At 44.5% G+C, this 13875-nt stretch overlaps 1 protein-coding gene across 4 annotated transcripts in view; it reads left to right on the forward strand.

Moving 5' to 3' along the window:
- Nucleotides 1-13875, forward strand: part of CDK14 (cyclin dependent kinase 14) — a 2039605-nt gene that overhangs the window by 633502 nt on the left and 1392228 nt on the right. For all 4 annotated transcript variants that reach the window (XM_086941837.1, XM_086941840.1, XM_086941838.1 and 1 more), the window contains one exon: nt 5120-5199. In XM_086941837.1, coding sequence (XP_086797963.1) covers nt 5120-5199 — 80 coding nt within the window. The remainder of the gene's footprint in view (nt 1-5119; nt 5200-13875) is intronic.

Below are 13875 nucleotides of genomic sequence, written 5' to 3' on the forward strand. Positions count from 1 at the left end.
TGCTTCATCATTTTTAATTGGGCTCGGCATTGCATTGGGGATGCAGGTTTGGATTAACCAGATCGGTGCATTCCATTAACAACTTATCTATCCTATCCATTACCTCATTTTCTCTCACAGACACTTGCACTTTCTTCCTTTTGGGAACCCTATGACCACCCTCCACAGCCTTGCGTTTGCCCATTCTCAGCAAAAAAAGGTTTCAAAGGAGGCAGCACTATCGTAAAAGGGATTTAATGCTCTTTAATGATAAGTTCTCCTCTTAAACATGGGCCCACTTAGTACTGAATTACAGCAAGAACCCATGAGCCCCGAAAAAAAGTTACCAATGAGTACAATAATACCTCCAATCATAAATTCATAGACTTCATGTCACTGATTATCGTAGTGGCATAAGAGTGTCCCAAGGTAACAATTTAGAAAAGAACAATCTTTAAAACCAGTCAGCAAATTAATGCAGAACAGTCTCTATAACTGGGTGCAGTTCAGCCCCCACTAAGTTGTTCAATGATGGGGTACAGTACCTTGATGTCAAACAACATTGAGTAGAACCAAAATGCCCCAGGCCAAAGAGGGGTGGCCCAACCCAGCGCTGCAGGGGTTGGGGCAGCTCTTTGTAGCATGACTGCGGGTGCCTCCCCCTGTCAGCAGGTGAGGGTGGTCAGGAGTGAAGCCAGGTGTGCCATCAGGTGTGCCGGTCCCACCAGGGCAGAGTCAGGAGCAGCAAAGAAGCAGACCGCTCTGTGGGGGATGAGGCAGTGCTTTGTAGCACGATGGCGGGCGCCTCGCTCTGTCAGCAGGTGAGGGTGGTCAGGAGTGAAGCCCAGTGTCCCCTGGGACAGCGAGTCCTACCAGGGCAGAGTCAGGAGTAGCAAAGAAGCAGCACAATTTCTTATCTATGTGTCATGGATTTGATGAGCATCTTGAGGGGACACCAGAATCATGTCAGTAACAGGTACCTTGCACGTCAGCCAGTCAAATACCATTGAAAAAAGTACTTCAGGTATGACGCGTCCTTACTATGAATGGCCTTATTTGCCATGCTTAGGGCCTTAAAGCAGATTTGTTTCCTCACGGGAAGCCAGTGGAGGGAATGAATCCCATCCCTGACTGACAGGCGCTTGGGAATCTTCAGAATAAGACAGGCAGCCGCATTCTGTACCATCTGTACCATTAAATATTTAGTTATCTAAGACAATTTAATAGCCTTTGTGTCCTTGAAAGTTCAGCCTCAGGCAGCTGGATAAAAAAACAGAATGATTACAGCTGTGTGGAGAGCCTAAACTTTTTGTGTTAAAGCACACACCTTCTGTTGAATCAAAACTTGTACCCCTGGTTCACTAAATGTGGGTGGAGCCAAAGCCCCGGTCTTGGTGTTCTCACATAATTGTCTACCAACATTTGCACTGCCAAGCTAGAACACAAAATTGCCAATATTCTGCAGAAAGCCATTCATAGCCTGCACTGACAGCTTTTTCTAGTCTGTACTTTGCAAAAAGCAGGCCGAATGATTTGAGCAGCTGCGCTGATAATTCAGGATGTTCCAGAAGGTATGCTATGTTATGTTACCACAACTTGTAAAGCGGAACAGCTGCCCCAGCAAAGGGGCGTCCCAGCGCTGGCAGCAGAGCAACTGACCCGTTTGGATGGAGCAGATAGTAGGACTACGGTGCAGGAAAAAGGTGAGTGTTAACTCCATGGCTGCTAAGGCAATTCCCCTCCTGTGCTGGGAATTGCTATTTCACATTGTTTTATGACGAGCTGGGCTCGTCATCAGTGTACGAGGAGGCTACACCATGACGAGCCCAGCTCGTCATCAGCTTGGAAGGGGTTAATGGCCTTCATGAATTCCAGGTAGTTGTTAAGGCCACGGATGTGAGCGGGTACTGAGTTCCAGAGGAGAGCCGCCCTACTGCAAAAAGAGCGGCCTCCAGCACAGACTCTCCTTGTCCGGAGAACCACCACCATGTGTTGCCCTAGGGAGCGGAGACGTCGTGCAGGAACATATGGCTAAAGCAGGATGGCCAGGATACTAGGAGTGGTAAATTTCAAGGCTTTGAAAGTGATGCAGAGAGCCTTGAATTCAATTTGCCTGGCCATAGGCAACCAGTGAAGTCGACAAATGGCGTCTGACACCGGGCAGACCCTCCGCAAACCGAGAAGGGTTCTTGCTGCCGCATTCTGTGCCCTTAGTAGCCTTCGAATTTCAGCCTTATTGGACCCCAGATTCAGAGAGCAGGCGCAGTCCAATCTTGACATTGTTGATGCCTTAAGGATGACCTGTCGTGTGGGTGCATCAAAGAAACCCAATAGGGGGCTGAGCCCCCGCAATAGCCCGAAGCAGGTCCCTGCTACCTTTTTGGTTTGAATTTGAAAGCTAAGGGACGAGTCCATCTACATCCTCCGATATTTCACAACCTGCTTAGGAGGGGGCGCTACCAAGGCTTGCAGGCTGCCAGAGTTCACTCCACTGACCATGGTCCTTCCCCACCAGCAATACTTCCTACATGCTGGCATTCAGCTGGAAACAGTTGGTGGTCATCCACTCGGCAACTGCCGCTAGATTGCCCTGGAACTTAAGGGCATCCCGGTCGGCGTCGTTCGAGGGCGCCACCACCAACTATGTACCATTGTCAGTCCTCTGCTCTTAGCTACTGAAGCCAGGGGTTGGACTTTAAGATTAAATAACAGGGGGCTGAGGGAGGAACCCTGTAGTACCCCTTGTTTGATGGGGTGTTCGCCCGAGGTATACGGGTGGACTGTCACCACAAACGACCTCTCACCCTGGAACAAGGTAAGCTACTCCAAGGCTGACCAACAATTCCAGCCTCCTCCAGACGTCGTAGAATAATGTCATGGAACACCATGTCAAACGCAGCACTGAGATCCAATAGAATCAGTGCTGGCGTTCACCCAACTTCCAGTGCTGACCAGAGATGTTCTGTCACAGTCAGGAGAGCAGACTCTGTGCTGTTACCTGGTTGAATGCCGTTCTGGGAGGGGTCAAGCGTGGTTTTGTTCATGGTCAGGAAGTCCGACAGGAGGGAGTTGACATATTCCTCCGTGATCTTGCCGCCCAAGGGAGCAGGGAAATAGGGTGGTAGTTTTCCGGTCTAGCCGGGTCCAGAGAGGGTTTTTCGAGCAGGGGTATCACCTTGGCCTGTTTCCGTGCCCTAAGCACGGGTGCAGTGGCGAGGGACTTGTTTATCACCTGACCTAAAGAAGATATGATCACAGGAAGCACTTTCCTATATTGGTCTGGTTTGAGAGGGTCTGTAGGGGATCCTGACTTAATTTTACTGCACAATGCTTGCAGCTGGTCTGCAGGGATCGACAGAAAGGCATCCAAGGTATTGGCCTTTTGACAACACAGTGCCTCCTGCAAGTTGATAGGTGCAGTCGGAAAAGACCTATAGATGTTGTCCACCTCCCTAACAAAGAAAGTGACAAGGACCTCCACTGCTCATTGGACTTAATAGTAGGCCTTCTAGTGAATAGGTTTGAGACGAACGTTTGTGTTAAAGAGCAACGTATGACTCGTTATGCTTTTTGTTGTTTTTACCAATAGAGAAATCAAACCTGAAAATATGTGAATATATGAAGTGCCAAATAACCTCGATGGATATTTGCATTGAGCGGTTGCATCCATTTACATCTTCTACTTTGTAGGAAACCATTTGTTGACACCGAGTTCTTACTTTTCTTAATAGACAGAAGGCCACTAAGGCCATCATTGCGATTGGCCTCATAATGTCGATAGGGCAAGACACAGGAGCTACTAGCTCCATTGAGGCAGGACATTATTTTCACTAATTCCCTTGGAAAATTCTCCTTTTTAAGAGGGCCATTAGGGTCCCACTTGTAATAACCTGGATTACCCCCACTCATAGTTACCCATACCTCTGGTATAAGTTGAGTATGAGGAAAAACTGTGCCTTTTTCTTGGCCATTCATCTTCAGGAACATCAGTTGTGTTATAGAACTTTTCTATTTATCACTAGATCCTCTTTGACTCTGTGTTATGATTGGGAAAATAACACAATCCTGAGCCCATGCCACAAATATATGTTCCCAGTGCATCTTTTCTTACAGATTGGTTTGCTAAGAAAATCCTAGTTAGCTGACCATAGAGTCCTTTAGAAATGTTAAGGTATTTTAAGAAGTAATCTTATTACTAATACAAATATGAGTTTTACCTCACCTTTCCTGCCTTTCAGGAAAGCATACTGATATAAATATGTACTGACAACAAACACCAGTGCGTGAAACAATGGTCTGACTATTATGTAGAACCGAGTTCTCACCTTGGACAAAGTGATGAATTGATTTATTTTCAATCAGAATTTGTCATTTCTCTGAAAGAGAACTATTAACCCAGAGAAACCAGTATTAACCAAAGTGCTAATATGTGTTCCAGTTGAAACATCATATTTTGAAGTAGCTCTGACCCTAAATCAGATTATGGTTTAGCTGGCATGATTATAGAAATGCCAGTGTGGGGTGGATGATTGTGTCAATGTGGACAGTGTTTGAGCCCAAGGAACATTGCTTTCCTGATGGTTAGTGAACACATATTAGCAGCCCACAATGTTATTCATATGTGAATGATTGACAACGTGCTTTGATTACATGCACACTTCCTTGCTTCTATAGATCCGCACTTCCAGAAACATAACATTTGCACCATAAAAAAGTGAGGAATCTCAAGGAATGTCAAAGGCCCAAATTAATAAGGTGATTTCTTTGAGCTACTATTCCCTAAACTTGAACTTGGATGTACAATAACGTCCCTCCAATACTTAAATAAGAATTTACTACACCACAAACAGTGTGTGTATGTGTAGTGTGCCTGCTGCCGCAATGTGTGCTGATTTAGGGCTGATTTAGAGTTTTTTGAATGGGTTACTCCATCACAACTTTGATGCCCACTGTTTTACAAGTACCATTGGAGATAATGTACTTGCAATACAGCACACGGCATATCCGTCACAGTTGTGATGGGGTACCCCGACTGCAGAACTTTAAATCAATATGATTTATTATGGTTGATATAAAATTGTGAAGTTCAGTCAGGAAACTGTTTTACAGCTGGTTTATATGACTTATCCCTTTCATTCAGGGTCAATGGGAAGCTAGTAGCACTGAAGGTGATCAGACTACAAGAAGAGGAAGGTACTCCATTTACAGCAATCAGGGAAGGTAGGTGTATTTTAATTTATTGTATGCTTGCTGCAGAAGTATGAAATTCACTATTGTTTGAATTACCCTGCCACATTTCTGAGTAGTAACAGGAGCTATATTGCCTTGCATGCTCAAGAGACATATAGTTAGCTGTTTGTTCCTTTGTTGATCCATGCATGCCGGTGTCAGTATGTCTCCTGCTTACCAGTGAAATGTTTTTCTGGCTTACGGAAGCATGCTTTTACCGAAGAAAAAAGGCATTTGTAGGAATGTTCTTTTTTAGGTCTCGCCTAGGCATTCGTAGCGCTGTTCTTCAAGACATGCTGTATTGAGGTATGGACTTGAAGCTGCGCTTGCTCTCCGCCCATCTTTTTGATGGGCTGCTATTACTGTCTTTTGTAAATGTTGACTTTTGATTTGTTAACAGACTTATTAGTCCCTCCTTAGTACTTCCCTGTCTTCTGTTGTTACCTCCCAAAAGAACTGGACCTTTTACATGTGTTGTTTCTTTGTATGTTGTAATTACAGTCTTTGAGCTCTATTTTTTTAATGACTTTCTTCTGGCTATTGTTGAGAGACGCGCCCTATCCTCCCCTCCCATCCCACAGCTGGCATGTACACAGTAGCTTTGATTTGTTTTTATAGAGCTTTGGCAATGGTGGCCACGCGACTTTCTCTTTTTTTACTCTATTTTTTAAACATTATATTTTTTTTCTCACAACGAGGCACAACAGTAATGGCACTAGCATGTTTTCATTTTAAAATGTATGGCTTGCAATGGAGGCCGTGAGTCTTCTTTTTAAAATGTGGGTTAATTTAACAAAGAAAATATATTTATTTTTGCAGTGTGGGACAATTTAAGAATAGAGTCCTGCTCCTTGCTTTTATTAGGCTTTTCTTCTGCGCACACACTAGGATCCTGCTCTATCCAGGGCAGCCAGTGCTGCCTCACAGCCTCCCCTCCATGCGGATTCCACAACAATAAGGTGCGAGGCACAAGATGGAGCACGCGTGGCTCCGAGCAAGCCTTCCCTCTCAAATGCTATTCACCGGGTGGAGGCTGGGGACAATGGCGTGCTTTGTAAAGGGACGCTAATCACAAACCCAACAAAGATCCTGATGGTTAGCCATACAAGGTTGTGTGAACGTACGCCAGGTTAGTAGTATCATGGTATTAGTGTGGACTACACAGTTATTTCCGTGTTCGGTATATCTTGTGGTTTAATTGTGGTTAGATGGTAACATTTATAATAAAGTGACTGGTCGCCTTTAGTACTTTCAAAAGTAGTAAACTGGGTAAATGAAAACAGAAACGTGAATTCGATCGAGCATTGCATGTGCGTGCTTCTTGCTTAATTTTGTAATTTTTCATGCAAAAATAAATGTGGGCATACCTGTTATAATGTCTTCGATCTCCTTCTTCGAGTTGTTGGGTGATGAACTCTGGTTACATAAGATCGCCCACATAAAGATGGCAGAGGCCTAACAACTAGATGAGTCTTCATAAACATCTTGCTCAGTGTTTAGCAGTAATACGCAAATGGCAAGATGGCACAAAAAAGCAAGCATTTGCAATGCAGTAGGTCTTGTATTTGTGACAGGTCAAGCTATTGGCATTGTAAATGACAATGCCTTTTATTTATGTTTTTAAAAACCAACACATAAATAAAAAACATTTTTATTTATAATGCCAATAGCTCAAACTCTTGCAAATGTGAGTCCTATTGCATTGCAAGTGCTTGTTATTGTTGCTACTATAGGTTTTCTAACCAAAGTGCGTGGCTTTTTACTAATTTCATAGCATTCCCTTTCTCTTTACTATTTACCACTAGATTGTATTTCTTTCCTGTTGATCTCCAATCATTGACTAGTACTTTTTCTGATTTGACTAGTTTGATACAGCCTATTTTGGTCCTGGAATCTGTTCAACTGTAACTTGAAATGTGCATGGAATTAGTAAACAGTAAAGTGGAATCAAGGGTTGCAGGCGCGCTGTGTCACTCACTACATGCTTTTGGTGTCAGACATGTACTAGTCATGAAGTGTGGGGCTCACTTGTTTGGCAAAATGTGCTGGTTAAGTAAACATGTTCATGTAGTCACACAGCTCCATCTAAGGCAATCCCTTTCAAGGAGCATTATAAGTTGTGGTGGATACAGCTGTACTTGCGTCCGACCATTCGGGCCAATTCAGGGACTATTCTACTTTCTGAAGAACTATGACATTCACTGAATTTCCTCAAGGCTCACATAGTTTCACTTCACCCATTGCTACAGCCGGCAGGTTGCAGGAATAGTTGAACTCGGAAATCTCACCTTGGAGCTTTTAGTGGCGGGGAAAGATTGTGCTCCTTACCACAAACAAAAAAAAATGTAAATGTTTGCTGCTTTTGCTCTTGGTCATTTTTTTAGCTGATTCGAAAGGCACTTTTTGATCGCAGTTTGATTTAAACTTCAAAAGGTTCAAGTTTGAAGAAGCCGACATTGTTTTACAAAATATTTGCAATGTTGCTAAGTTACTGCAACTTTGCCAAACCCTAATTACAATTCCTCTTAGGCAAGCTTCACAAATAACCCAAATACACAATTCTGGAATAAGGTTCTCTTGAGTATTTATTGTCAGCATTTCTAAGACTACCAAATAAATTGCATACTGGTTCACTTTTTTGTAGCGTCTTACCAGCCGGGGAACCCTCTAATAATCATGATGCACACGGAGCTTCGTATTACAAGCCTTTATTCTGCAACGTGTAACTTTGAAACCAACATTCATGGCATTTGGCTCTGGCCTCTACGTCATAGCTCTATGGAGTCCGTTAGGAGCCAAAAGAGTTCAGTTCATAAATATTGCAAGACACTAAATCTCACCCTCTGTTAAATAAAAAAAATTACAATTCTTTACAAATCATCCCGCCCCCCAAAAATGTATGTGTGTGTGTATATAGAAATACAGTGGACAGGATAATAAATATTTTCAACTGGTTCAGAAATTGAGAGCAAATAAAAACATCATTATAAGACAATATGACAAGGGGGGCAACGTGGTCCTGTGGCCACGGTCCTTATACATGGAGGATGCCTTAATGCATTTGAACAACAGAGACGGTTACAAAAAAAAGTACGATGTCCATTGTTAAGGGTACATGGAATGACTGTCGAGGAAAATTATTGGCTTGGAAATCAGCAGGACTGATTACAAAGGATGAATTTAAATATTTAAAGGTGGACTATCCTATCCTGCCAGTAATGTACTTCATTCCAAAACTCCACAAAAATATTCTCAAACCACCGGGACGGCCCATTATATAGGCCAGGGTTAGCACTTTAGAGAATGTATCCAAATATGTGGACTTCTTTTTGCAGGACCATGTCAAATCTTTGAGATCGTATGTACAGGACACAGGTGACTTTTTGCGTAAATTGTCTGGCATCGCATGGGAAAACGATTTCTTGTTGGTTGCATTGGATGTCAGTTCCTTGTACACTAGCATACACCATCAGGATGGCGGCATCAGGGCCACAGAGTACTTTCTGAATATTAGACCTATAGGTATGGCTGCGCACAACAAAATGTTGTTAACTATGATATCAATGTGTTTGGAAAATAATTTCTTCTTTTTTCAAAATCAGATATATCATCAAAAGAGGGGAGATGCCATGGGGGCCTGCTTTTCTCCCAGTTATTCCTGTTTGCATATGGGGTACTGGGAGAAGCAGGTCCTCATGGCACAATATACTAACACCATGAACAAACATTTAGTATGTTGGTATCGTTTTATTGATGATCTGCTCTTTATCTGACATAAACATAAACATCTGGAGAGGAGATGAGAGTACTGCTAATCGATTCATTGAAGAGATCAATGTAAACAACTAGAATCTTGAATTTACATCTCAAATGAGTAGAAGTTCTGTTGTATTTTTGAATGTGGAGGTGTTTATTGTGAACAAGCAATTAAAAAACGCAGCTACACAGAAAGGAGACAGCAGGGAACACTATTCTCCATGCACACAGCCATCACCCACAACATCTAATAAACAGCATTCCCTTTGGATAATTGCTACGCATTCGCAGAATCAGCAGCACAAAATCAGAGTTTATACTAGCCCGCAACGAATGCAGGGATAGATTTCTCGCCAAAGAGAGAATTTTGGACACGGCTATATCCAGATCAGGTGCCATAAGTCAGAGGGCAGCTTTGACAGTGATAACTACAGACATACAAACAACAGAGAAAGGATCAGATCAAGAAACTCGCCTTATTCTGACTTTTAATCAACAACACAAAGAACTAAGGCAGATTGTCTGCAAGAACTGGTCACTGGTAGCCTCTGACACAGTAATAGGTGACCAACTTCCCAAAAGACCCACTATTCCGTTCAGAAAATCTCAATCCATGAGCAACATGATAGTGAGCAGTAGTCCAGAGGTGATATCATCTGGCTCATGGCTCACGGCTAGAAAAGGTTTCTATCGCTGCACTTCATGCAAAGCCTGCAAGTTTGGAGTGAATCGCCTGTCCTATACAAGCCCCTTTTGCCCCAAGCCAATCATCGTATCACAACACCTCAATTTTAAAACAGAGTTCGCTATCTATGTGCTGGAGTGCTCCTGTGGCCTGCGGTACGTGGGAAGTACCGAGTTGCAGGTCCACAAGCGAGTACTACAGCACATGAGGGCGATCACTAATTGTGATATGACGTACCTGGTGGCACGGCATTTTTCGGAATGCCATGGCAGTAAGCTGGAGGGTTTCAGCTATTGGGTGGTAGACTCAATCCCCGTCGACAGAAGGGGGGGGGCAATAGAGAGGCTAAGCTCAGGAGAATGGAAACATGCTACATCCTAAACATGGACAGTAAGACCCCGAAAGGTATGAACTGCAGTGAGGATTTCTATACCCATTTATAGGAACCCTTAGCGCCAAGCCCCATCGCTCTACATGATCCCTACATGGATTAGGATCATGGACCAACGGCCGTTCCAGTGCGCACTTTAACACATACAAACATTTTAAAAATATTTAAAATGTCATGTTTTAAATTTAATTTTGTACTTTTTTAACACATATAAAACACCTATTTGCACTTTCCATTCTTAAATGTTTTTTTTGATGATTTTTTCATATAGGTTTTTACGATAGTAGAACCTTGGATTTAAAGCAAAATTTTGCACATTTGCACGAAGCACTTTACGTGACACTTAGGAGGAGATGGACATTAAGCCCACTCGGGCGATATTATTTTAACAAATCTAGCCAAGGATTAACCTGTGATATTTCAGAGGTTAGCTCAGCTGCAGTCTAGTTACACTTCAAAGAACAAATGTTTTAAAGCAATGTATATTTATTTACATGCTATTGGAATATTGTGGTTGCTCTTAATGGTACTTATTTGAAAAACAAAAATTCCGGTTTTCGTAAAATAAGAGGTTTTAGATCATTATAGCAATTATTTATATATTTATTACTACGTATTTATATATTTATTCTAAATGCTTCAAACACCATGAGAACTTTAAAATAGCACAAATTATTGGATGCAACCTTAACAGTGAAGTGTTGAAAAAATGAGAAAACAGACAGAAGATTCGATCTTTATGTATATGTATGTGTATATATATATATATATATATATATATATATATATATATCAATTTGCCTGAGCCGCGGGAAAAGAGCCCGGCTGCCATTGGCAGTCCTGTGGGGGCGTCACCCGGCGCTTTCACCTAAGGACATTGGGTGCCTATTTTGAAGGAGCAAGCAAGTGGTGTGTTATGTGGCAGCTCCGTACCACAATCCACTGTGATTTTACATGTGAGCAATTATTGACTGACAGAACTGCAACTCACTGGAGATGAACGGCGGCATGGCACTACAATTACCACAGGCCACTGGGAGTGGCCGCGCCCACTGGGGCGGGGACAGTTACACTTATGCGATGCCGCGCAAACTGCTGTTTCTGTCAGTAACAAGCCAGGAGCCCCAGAAGAAGTGATTACAATCACGAAACGAGTCGGGCTGAATTCATGTTGGACTGAGCTGTTCGGCCACATCATTTCCTTCATTAAAGCATTTTGGCAGACGAATACCAAGTGTTGGGCTCTTCCTACAGCAGGCAAACTTTGTGGCTGGATATATATATATATACAGTAAGTAGTTCTAGTTAGGACCTTGTTTTTTTTCAAAAAGCGTTTTTTCTTTTGCCAATATCTTTGGTGCCGTTTGATGAATCTTCGCAAATCTTTCAAAACTAATGGCCCGCTCTGGTCAGCTCGGACCCCCCCAAATCCCGGGGACCACCACCTCCCCGGGGATTTCTTCAATTATTTTCGGGGAACTCGCGCCCCCCCCAAGCCCCGGGGACCACCACCTCCGTGGTGCTATGTTAAATGATTGGAGGGGGCCCGCGCGGCCCCCCTCCTGGAGCCCTTGATGGCCCTGGGGACTGCCCCCCCCAGGGCCGGCTCCTGCAATAGCCCGGGGCATTGCTGTTTGGCAGGGCGGGAGCACGGCTCCCGCCCTGTCATAGCAAATTTTGCTTTGCTTTGTTGAAGTGAGAGCAGGAAACCTGCTCTCACTTCAACGAAGCAAAGCAAGATTTCATTTGAGCAAGGGGAGCTGCATGCTAGCAGCTCCCCTCGCTCAAAAGCAATGCGGGCTCCCGCAGGAGGCGGGGAGCAGGCTGGGACTGTGGGGTCATTGGGGCCCCCTCCACGGTCCCCAACTTGAGGGCCGGCTCCGAGGAATGGGGTCCCTCGGGCTAGAAGTGGCCCGGGAAGGGGGCTACTCTGCACCCCTCCAATTTAATTTTATTTAAAAATGGCAGGATGGCCCCGGGGGATGGTGTTTCTGGGGCCAATCGTGGCCTAGGGAGGCGGGACACGTGGCCTCCCTTCCCAATAAATACATTTTAAAAAGGAGGCCATGCCCCGGGGGTTGGGGCTCCCGGGCCGATATTGGCCTTGGGAGGGGGGCTGCCCGGCCCCCTTCCCATTTTTTTTTTAAGGGGTCAGGCCCTGGGGGATGGGGTCCCAGGGCCCCAAAAATAGTAAAAGAAGGGGAACCTCAATTCAAAATTATTATTTTTTTTAACGCTGGCATCACGCCCGAGACCCCATCCTCTTCCTGCAGAACTCTGCAAAGGCGCCCCTTGGCACATTGTAAGTTTGGAAATTAAGTCCCCATGAATACTGAGGGTTCCTGGGGCCAACCAGCCCACCAGGTATCTCCAGTAAGCGCCACCTAGCTGGTTTGCAGAGAGGTGATGCGATGCCACGCCCCTTTTTACACCACTCTACAAACGCGCCTCTTGGTACTCTCCTGGTTGGGCGATAAGGTCCTCTTGTATCCTGAGGTCCTCAGGACACAAGTGGACTTCCCAAAGCAGCAGTGCGGCAGGAGCTGTGTTTGCAGAGTGGTATAAAAAGGGGGCATGGGCTCAGACCACTCTCAGCAATCCAGGTGTGTGACACTTACTGGAGGTAACAGGATGGCTAGTAGCCCCCAGGGACCCTAAGGAATGAAGGGGACTTAATACCCCAACTTAGAATGCGCCAGGAGCTGTGTTTGCAGAGTGGTGGGGAAAGGAAGCATGGCCTTTGTCCACCTCTCAGCAATCCTACTGTGTGAGGCGTACTGGAGGTAAGAGGTAGGCTAGTTGGCCCCTAAAAGACTCCCAGCAATGAAGGGGACTTCAATCCCCATCCAAGAGCACGTCAAGGAGTGCGTTTGCAGAGTGGTGGGCAAAGGGGGCATGGCCTGCTATGAGAACTTAGCAATCTTGCTGTGCGTGACTTACTGGAGGTAATAAGAGGGGTAGTTGGCCCCCAAGGTTGTCTTTGGGGGCCAACATCCACTCGTGTTACCTCCAGTAAGTCCCACACAGTGGGATTGCTAAGACGTCTTTGGAGGACATGCCCCCCCTTTCTCCACCACTCTGCAAACGCACCTCTTAGTAGGCTATGGGATGAGAGATGAAGTCCAATTTACTCATGAGGGACTTTGGGGGCCAAGATCCCTCCTGGTACCTCCTCTAGGTCCTTTGCAGCAGAATTCCAGAGCTCTGGTTGGAGGCCCAGCACCCTTTCTCCACCACGCTGCACACGTGACTGCTACTTAAAAAAGCATCTTTCTGCTCCTCTGACTTAGAGTTAGTTTTAATCCCCCTGTCCTATTATGTACTAGGGCCTTACAGAGGAGGTTATGCCAATCACAGAGGTACCGCAATGCATAGTGTTCCCTAGTGTATGTAGGTGTTTTCACTGAATTCTAAGTGTCTTTTAGCATAGCACTGCCTCTAGGCCTGGTTAATCAGTCAGTTACCACCAGTACCCGTCAGCAGAAAGTTGGGGGCACAGGATGAGTTTGCAACAAGATCTCGCTCCTCTGTTGGTTCTTTGTGAACTTCTTTCTTCTTTCTGCACCTTTCTTTGTCTTTCTGGACTTTGTTTTCTCTTTCTGCATTTCTCTGGTTTCTTTCTGTGCCTTTCTTCCTCTTTCTGCACCTGTCCTACCTCTGTAGGCATAGTTAGAAATTAGCATTTAAAATACCTTTGAAATTCACTCAAAAAACCACAGCTTCTGCCTGATATCCGTTTGAACCCTTCACCCTCCTCATTCAAAATAAATGTCAAAGGACTTCTCTTAAATAACCAACTGCAACAATGGTCATGAAGTTGATATAACTAATCTTG

This window comes from Lissotriton vulgaris, chromosome 10 (assembly GCF_964263255.1).
Source record: "Lissotriton vulgaris chromosome 10, aLisVul1.2, whole genome shotgun sequence".
In the NCBI taxonomy this organism is placed as follows: domain Eukaryota; kingdom Metazoa; phylum Chordata; class Amphibia; order Caudata; family Salamandridae; genus Lissotriton; species Lissotriton vulgaris.